Genomic DNA, 8,887 nt, shown 5'->3' with positions numbered 1-8,887 from the left:
CAGACGGCCCCAAAAACAAATTAATCACCTCAGAATCCTTCTACTTAAAACACCTCCCCTGTAGAGCCAATCGAGGAGTGAATGAGTCAAGTATGCGTTGTTGTGACTACAACTGCAAGCCTAGTATCTACGCATGTATGTCAATTATGACATCCATTGCACTCCTGACCATCCTTGGAAGGAGGGATCCCCCACTCTGCGTTCCTTCTGAAGATATCGTCCTCGCAAATTAAGGGAGTTTTTTCTTTCCCCCTGGGGAGCTAGGGTCAGGGGGGAGAGGGTCATAAATATACACGGCCTGTTAAGCCCTTTGACACTCTACCTGTGATTAAGGGCTAATAAAATTGAATTGAAATTGTCAACGTAAAATTGTCGCCGTCCAGACCACCCCACAACGATGGGCCTCATCCCTCTGGCAACGGCCTACAGTTCCTCCCTCCAGCTTGCGCTCAGAACCAGGAGAGATACCGCGGCTCATGGCAGGGACTTAATTGTGCACAGCTGCTAGAACGGCACTGATGGGAAGTGGCAGCCGTCATCGCACCCCGCTGGCCCAGTTGTGACCGGCGGTAATTACGCGGCAGCGAGCCGTCGCCGCCATTATGTCACGGAGAGCGTGGCATGGCGAGGTCGCCACCGTCCCCGTGGGTTCCACCAGAGGAGTCTGAGTTCTCTGAAGCCACCGCGGCTCGCGGTGGCTTCAGAGAACTCAGACTCCTCTGGTGGAACCCACAGAGATGGTAGAGAGGATGGAGGTGTCCCCCCTGGATCTATGGGAGGCATGTGTCTCAGGAGGTAGAGCGGGTTTGGCTGGTAACAAGAAGGTCGCTAGTTCGATTCCCTGTCTCCTCCCAGGGTTCCCTGAGCAAGACACCGGACCTCACCCTAAATGCTCCTGACTAGCTGGCTGTCGCCTTGAATGGTTGACACCGCCGTCGGTGCGTGAGTGCGTGCACGAATAGGTAGATGTAAGGCAATATTGTAAAGCGTGCCGCATTGAGTTAGAAAAGCGACTGGTTAGAAAAGCGCTGTATAAATGCAGTCCATTTACCATAATAAAATTACCGACATTATAACTGTTCAAAGTGCTTTTAAGTACCGGTGTACTTTTTTGTGATGCACACAAAAAGAAAATTGAACCCAGTCCACCCGAGTCTCTCCAGTGCACGTCTTATTGACGTGCTGATCTCCTCCTCCTCCTGGTGTGTTTGGCTGAGCTCAGAGCATTCCCCTTCTTGTTAAAACAGTCCGTCCGTCCCCCCCCCCCCCCCTCGCAATGTGCCGACGCAGAACCCTTTCTGCAAGACTCCTTCTACCGGAATGCAGGAACGCGCTTCTGCGGGGAGGAGGAGGGATGACGCGGTCTGCGTGCGGTCAGCGTTTCTCAGCCAAGGTAAACACGTGTTAATGAGCCAGAGGTCAACCGTCAACTCATTACTTCGTCGATATTGTTCCTATTATCCACCCGAGTTCAGACGGGTGGATAAGAAGTCTGAACTTGTCCGGGAAATACCCGATTAATTGAGAAAGTGATTAAAATAAATTAGACTGAAAAACGTCATTGATGGCAATAATCCATAAAAGACAATTAACAAGTCCTAAAAGTATTTTCAACACTGTATAATGCGCAATAGAGTTGAGGTCGGAGACTCGTAGTGGCAGAAAACTGTAAGTTAACATAACTTTATCAGAGAGTTCCGAGGCTCGACTTCTGCTGCAAGAGGGATTCTCAATCCTTCTGCTGCACAAAGTTCCAAGATGAGAACAACAAGGCTAGCTAACCCACAGTAGGCCTGTCGTGTGTTTAAAAATTCTTAGTTCTCCAGCAGGCCGACAGCAGCACATTAGGACACATGCGTTAGTCTGGTGGTGAGAACTCCGCTCCTCTCCAGTGGAAACACACAGCTCGGAGCGCTTCTCTTTTTTCACGTGGAAAGCTGGATTGGGAAAAGCTCTCGTCTCCTCCAGCCTTCACATCCGGGTCAGTCGACCGTTCTGGAGCTGAGCTGAGCAGCAGACCTCCACAGCCCGGTCCAGCCGCCGTGTGTCCGGGCTGACATGGATCCACCCACCGGAGGAGGAGACGCACCGCGACAACACTGAGACCCTGAATGGAAGACTTCGTGTGATTTTGCTTTATTCTTCCCGTGCTTCAGCCATGTCCAAAAGCCTGAAGAAGAAGAGCCACTGGACCAACAAAGTCCACGAGAGTGTCCTGAGCAGGACCAGAGAGGGGGAGCTGAGGTTCGAGCTGAGGGGGGGCGCGGAGCTCGGCCAGTTCCCCGTCCTGGGAGGAGAGGGGACCGGCGGGACCCGGGGTGAGCTCCTGCTGGAGGTCAACGACACCCCTGTTGTCGGGCTCACCACCCGGGACGTCCAAGCCGTGGTCCGGCACTGCAGGGACCCCGTCCGGCTGAAGTGCGTGAAGCAAGGTAGGATGAACGCGTGGATTCACGCACGCATTGTGTTCTTTAGTGGTTTCAGGCACGCATTGTGTCCTTTGTGACAACATCGACCGACGAGTTTACTGCGATTGAAATCAGATTTTGCGTATTGCGTTTGAACTTTCGTGTTCAGTTATATCATTGTTGCACGATAACGATGGTTGATGGCGATGTGGTTGTGTTGTCATGTTGTCATTGTTGTCTAGTTCTAAGGTCTACGTTCCTGCTGCTTCTCTGTCTGGAGATGCTGCTGTTGGTGAATGTTAGTATCAGTCAGATGATGGTGGATATTCATCCTGCTGATGTCGGTGACGGTAGTTTCAGTCAGATGATGGTTGATGTTCATCGTGGAGGAAGTTGGAGAGGGGCTGTCACTCTATGGGGGGGGGGGCGGGGGGGGGGGGGGGGGGGCATTGATTTGGACCTAGTGATGGATATTTCTGCTAGAACTTTACGAGGAGAAGGAAATGAACAGATGAAATATGACAGCCTTACATTCAATAGCAAGTATGCACATGAGAATCTATCCACATGGTTTATTGAGTAGATGACTTCATTCACCAGTTATGGACTAGACATCATCTCCTCCCCAGAACATAGAGCGAATACATGAGATGGGCAAGCCTTTGATTCAAATATATTCTAAAAAATAGAACTATATTTCTATTTATTGAAAAACGCTCATCTTGTTTAATCTTTAAAATATTAAGATGTCCCTGAAAAGAACGAGAGATGCATCTTATTTACTTCAGCACACACACACACACACACACACACACACACACACACACACACACACACACACACACACACACACACACACACACACACACACACACACACACACAGTTTATTTTTCAAAAGAGTTTACTTAGAGATTAGGTTGGCCTATTTTAATATTCCGATTTATGCACTAGAAAGAGTGCTGCTCACCCGTGTTCTCACACACATCTCCTAAAATAACTCTGGGGACGTTTTGAGAGCGTAAAGTGAGCCCCATCAGGCAGAGCAGCGTGGGCCGACTGATCCGCGTGAAGCTTCCCTCCACAGCCGCTGAAGTCCTGCTTGTCAACGGCTGTAAATTTGCTCTGTGGGTTTGGGACATATTTTGCTGGCTTTTGATTGGCTGAGCTAATGGCATTGAACGCATACATTAGAGTGCACCCTGGGAGAGAGATCCGCGGGGAATCTCGTTTTAGACGGAAAACCGCAAATACCCATAAGGAGCTTTGGCTCAGGGTGTGTGTTTGTGTGTGTGTGTGTGTGTGGGGGGGGCGGGGGGGGGGGGGGGGGGGGGTGCTGTACAGAGGATTTGTAAAGAGAAAAAGAGTGGTATCATTTTTCCTCCCGTGAACCTCTGTTATCGTGAAGTGGTGACAGTGATCCTGATGTTGGTGTCTCTTGGCAGGACGCCTGAAGTGATCCACAGATCTGAATCTGTAAGACACTCTGCGCTTCTGCTCTTGTGAGTCAAAGTATTTCAGAGGTTTGGTGAAGAGATACGAAACTGTGAAGAAATCTTCGACACAAACTTGCTGGGTTATCTCTCACCTGAGATGCCTTAGCCAAGGATTTGGTGAACAAAGTGTTTTCAGTTGATGTATTGGGACACAAAAGCATGTTTATTTATTATGTGTTTTAGTAAAGATGTGAGCAGACAGAGCTGTGTTGTGTGTGTGTGTGTGTGTGTGTGTGTGTGTGTGTGTGTGTGTGTGTGTGTGTGTGTGTGTGTGTGTGTGTGTGTGTGTGTGTGTGTGTGTGTGTGTGTGTGTGTGTGTGTGTGTGTGCAATAAACTGTATTGCACTGTATTTTAAAGTTGTATTGCAAATGTAAAATGCACTGTATTGATCTCCAAGGGGTTTGGGGTTGAATAAAGTGCATTTTATAGTAAGTCATCCATGAGCAAGCTGCCCTGAGCTGGACCGGCCCCTTATGACATGCAGACCTGCTTCAAGGTCCGGACCACAGAATGAGTGGGGCTGCACGAGGATCAGTTTCTTCTTCCACGTTGAAGGGCTTTAGGTACGGTCATAAGACTAATGAGAGTTATGAGTATAATCTGACAGAATGGGTCGATCCGTCCATCTCTGAGTGGGGCGATGCTCCGTGAGAAGACCTGTTTCCAGCTGACTGCGTCTGTCTCCGAGACTGCTCACTGCTGACCAATCAGGACATGTCTTCCCTGATTGGCTTGGGATTCCATGATCCTACCACTCGATCCCAGGTGCTGCGAAGGCGGGGGATACTAACGACGGGAGGGAGGAAGCAAAGGGAGGAATCAAAATCGGTCCCCTGCTCTGTTCTGCTCCCTCCCTTCACAGCTCTCTGATCAGCAGCTTTAAATAATTGATCAATCCCCACAAGTATAACGAAACAGCTGCCTGATGTGGGATCTGTTGATCCGTGACGTCTGGAAGATTAAAGTTTCATGACCAATGAGTCTGGACGGTCCTCCGGTCTTACACTAGAGGAGGACTAGCCCGCGAGTCCATCCTGGTCTCCTGAGTTCACCTCCTGGCTCTGCAGGTCGGTCTGGACTTGATGCTGCTGAAAGCCATTTCCCTAATATCTAAATGCCTCAAACCTCGAATCCAATGTTCCGACTGACTTGTGTTATCTTTTACTAAGCAAAACATTGTTGCTCCAAACAGCACCAACGTGATGTTCAGCTGGCAGGGAGAGTTGAGAGCACTGCGGCAGATTCGATTGTTCAATTTTTTGAATTTCGACCAATCGATGGGTCGTAGACTCTCGGTAGAACTTCAGTCGGCCGAGATCTTCTTTGGTTGACTGCAGCCCTACTCGACTGAATAACGAAGTAAAGAAATACTTGTTTTTCTCAGATGAGAATGGATCTTTGCTTTACTTCCAACTGGATTTGGCCGAAGCTAAGAGACGCTCTGATTGGCTAAATTGCATTGTACAACTCAAGGCGCCGACCATATTTGGAAATCAATGATTCCTGTCGATGGCCAGACCGCCTGCCAATGTTCACTGAGATCCTGCAGATTCGAGCATCGAGGGTTACCCTAACCCTAACCCATATCTGTATGGTTCTGCTTGGAGAACAAGGAGGAAGATCCAGTCTGAACGAGACACTTAGACTCTCAGACTCTCAGAAGGGATGTTTATTTTATAGGGTGTGTGTTGTACTGAGTTTGATCTGCTTTAGTTAGAACATGTATGCCTGAGAGATTTGTAGTACCATCAAACTTTTAATTATCTCTCTGACGCTTCTTTGCTAACTTCTGAGAAATTCAAATCAATGTTGGGTTTCTTTCCATATCGCCTGAGCTCGGCGTCCGGGCTAATATAGTTATTATAATTATATTATAATATCAGCCTGTAATATTATAAAATGAGTTCCAGAGTAGAAGTATTGGATCAGGGTGGATTGCCAACAGCTGAACAGCATCACGTCTGCCTTGTGCGACGTAATAATCGTACACCACATTCACGCACACACACGCTGGTTACACACACACAAGTATAATACAAGAAAATACCATCTTCTCTTTCAGTATTACGATGTTATTTAAGTTGACTTGAGATACATTTCAGATACAATTTCAACATTGTTCACTCACTCATTCACGCACACCAACAAAATGCACAGCGTTTATTTTCCAAAGGGTTTTACTTAAAGATTAGGTTGTCCTATTTAGGTATTCCAATTTCTGCAGCAGAGAGCGAGCTCCCGTCCCCCCGGATTACAGATTGTGTACGCTTGTCATCAGAAGCCCTGACGGACAGCCCGCAGTGAGACCGCGGGAAGGTTCCACACGCCCGTCTCTCTTGTGGAAATGGCAGATTTATTGCCCGTGGAGGAGGGTGGGGGGGGGGGAATGATCTCAAAGCTTTTGTAAGTCCTGTTTTGCAGAATCTATTGGTTTGACCTGGATCATCCGCTGAAGGGTAAACGGCTTTAACTACTTTACCTCCCTGCGCTCTCTTCTGTCTTTTTCCTGCTTACTTTTCAGTTTATTGTCTCTCATTCTCTCTTTTTCTGTATCTCTTATACACTCACTCTCACACACACACACACACAGCCTAAATAGCTACAGTGAGTGCCTCGTGGTGTTAGTTTGGTTCGGGTTCCTGGTCTGATTCCAGCAGAGGAGCTGAACCTCGCCATGGGACACTCAGTGCTTAACATTCTGTTCAGTCCGTTACTACGGTTCACAGGCCCGCCCGGCCTCTCCGTCTGGCCCTCGGAGACCCAGGCGACTACCGGCTAGGCACAGAACCGCTCCTCATGCCCGGAGGCACTTCTGACAGATTGGCAGGCGGGTGCATGTTGTTATCCAGGCTGGAGAAGCTGTTAGCAACAACAAGCTATGAAGGTTATCAACCGAAGCATTGAGCAAAGTGCTGTACTGCAGAGACTGTGACTTACCTGGTTTATGTAACCTGCAGAGACTGACCTACCTGGTTTATGTAACCTGCAGAGACGATCCTACCTGGTTTATGTAACCTGCAGAGACTAACCTACCTGGTTTATGTAACCTGCAGAGACTGACCTACCTGGTTCCTGTAACCTGCAGAGAATGACCTACCTGGCTTATGTAACCTGCAGAGACTAAACTATCTGGTTTATGTAACCTGGTTTATGTAATTCATAAACTGACCTCTAACAGGTGGTTACAGTTTAAAGTCCCTCCCTCCCCTCTCTGGCAAAGAGTCCAACACCATCATCCTCATCATCACCATCACATCATTGTCATCATCGTCATCAGCGCCTTTATGTTTAGTTCCATGACCAGGCGTGAGATGAGGACTCTGCCCCCCTCGCATCAGGACCGGAGCGCTCCGCAGTGGGGGGGAGGGGGGAGGGGGGGGGGGGGTGGTGTGTGAGTCTCCCAGTGAACCGCACAGCTCCTGGCACAGAACAAAACGTGTAGGCTGGGGAGTTATTAATACATACGAGAACTTCAGCTCCTCAGCGGGCAGCGGTGGCGGCGTCTGTTTGGGGCGCCAACGAGAGGAGCCGAACACAAACAGGAATCATGAAGAATCCGTAAACACCAGTAATGGTACAATGGTACAACCGTTTTTTTTTAGTAATGAAGAGTTAATTTGACGGCGGTGGAGATAAGTGGTTGAGAATAAATAACCCAAAGGGAGTGCGTGTGAAGACAGACTGACAGACATGCACGCACGCACACACATCCGCAGACAAACACACACAGTCACACACATGCGCAGACAAAAAACATGAACACGGGCACAGACACACGTACACAGACACACACGGATAAAGACATGGACAGATGCATGCACAATGCACATACACAAACATTCACACGAAAAAATGCACACATATATATATATCCATCTATCTATATATCTATATATCCAAGCAGATATACACATATGAACACAGAGGCATACATACAGAGAAAGGATCAGGTACTGCGTATAGTTACTTTGATCATGAATATGGAGTGCCATTTGAGTCAATATCAAGTAAATAACTAAATATGGCTGAAGTAAATAAATATGGCTATGAAATAATCCTAAAATAAATTAGACGTTTTTCAGAAGGACTTTTACTTTGATTTATTTCAGGAGACATTTATTGATTTAATTGCGTGTGTTTACCTCAGACCAAAGCAACAGCACATGAACGGCAATAACCCCTGAATTAAAGCTGCATTGAATATATGAGACCATGTTGATGATGAGGATGTGTTCTTTGTTGAACATGTTGATCATCAGTTAATTGGTGAACATGTTGACCAATGCAAAGTATTGGTCAACATGGTCATCCAGTTTATAGATGAAAATGACCTGGACATATCTGTTGTCAGTGCTGAACAATAATGTTTTCAGTAATGTTATATGCATATCATTACATTACATTTATTTATTTGCTCAAAGCGAATCAAACAATCCAAATAAACTGCTTTGAAGTGCCAAGATATAGAGCCAGGAGATAGACGGATAGAGAGGTTTATTTATTTATTTAATTATATAATGTATCCCATAACTGATATATTCTCCCAATACAACCCTCTCTGTATACATGCTGTCCATTTTTCTGTACAGAAGAGCAGAACGCTGCTCTAGAGGGAACGCTTTCCTATCTGATCTTTTCTAACGATTTTCTGTGAGTTTCGGTGAGCTAAGACCTACAGTTTTACAGACTAAATAAATAAATGCAACTTATAAATCGATCAACAGGGCTCAAGACTATATTTTCTATGAAAGGGAGAGAGAAAGACAGTGAGGGAGAAAGAGGGAGTAGAGAGAGAGAGACAAACAAAGGCAATAAACATCTGCTTGATGTAGCCCATGGCGTCGCCAGGACAACATAAGGTGTTCAGATCAAAGACACAAGCTGTGTTCGAAATCGTTCCCTATACACTCGTTCCCTATTCCCTATATAGTGTATATGATTTAGTGCACTATATAGGGAATAGGGAACGAGAATTCGGACACT

The 8,887-nt window shown here is 47.0% G+C and overlaps 1 protein-coding gene across 1 annotated transcript in view; it reads left to right on the top strand.

Moving 5' to 3' along the window:
* The first annotated feature begins 1,991 nt into the window (after positions 1 to 1,991).
* The window catches only part of magi2a (membrane associated guanylate kinase, WW and PDZ domain containing 2a), a 149,770-nt gene continuing 142,874 nt past the window's right edge, over positions 1,992 to 8,887 (top strand). Inside the window, exon 1 of the mRNA XM_056579012.1 lies at positions 1,992 to 2,432. Within this exon, the coding sequence (XP_056434987.1) occupies positions 2,159 to 2,432 (274 nt within the window). The 5' untranslated portion in view covers positions 1,992 to 2,158. The remainder of the gene's footprint in view (positions 2,433 to 8,887) is intronic.

The sequence above is a fragment of the Gadus chalcogrammus genome, chromosome 19, assembly GCF_026213295.1.
Source record: "Gadus chalcogrammus isolate NIFS_2021 chromosome 19, NIFS_Gcha_1.0, whole genome shotgun sequence".
NCBI lineage: Eukaryota > Metazoa > Chordata > Actinopteri > Gadiformes > Gadidae > Gadus > Gadus chalcogrammus.
Note: the sequence above shows the minus strand (reverse complement) of the source record. Positions and strands in the feature narration are given on the sequence as shown.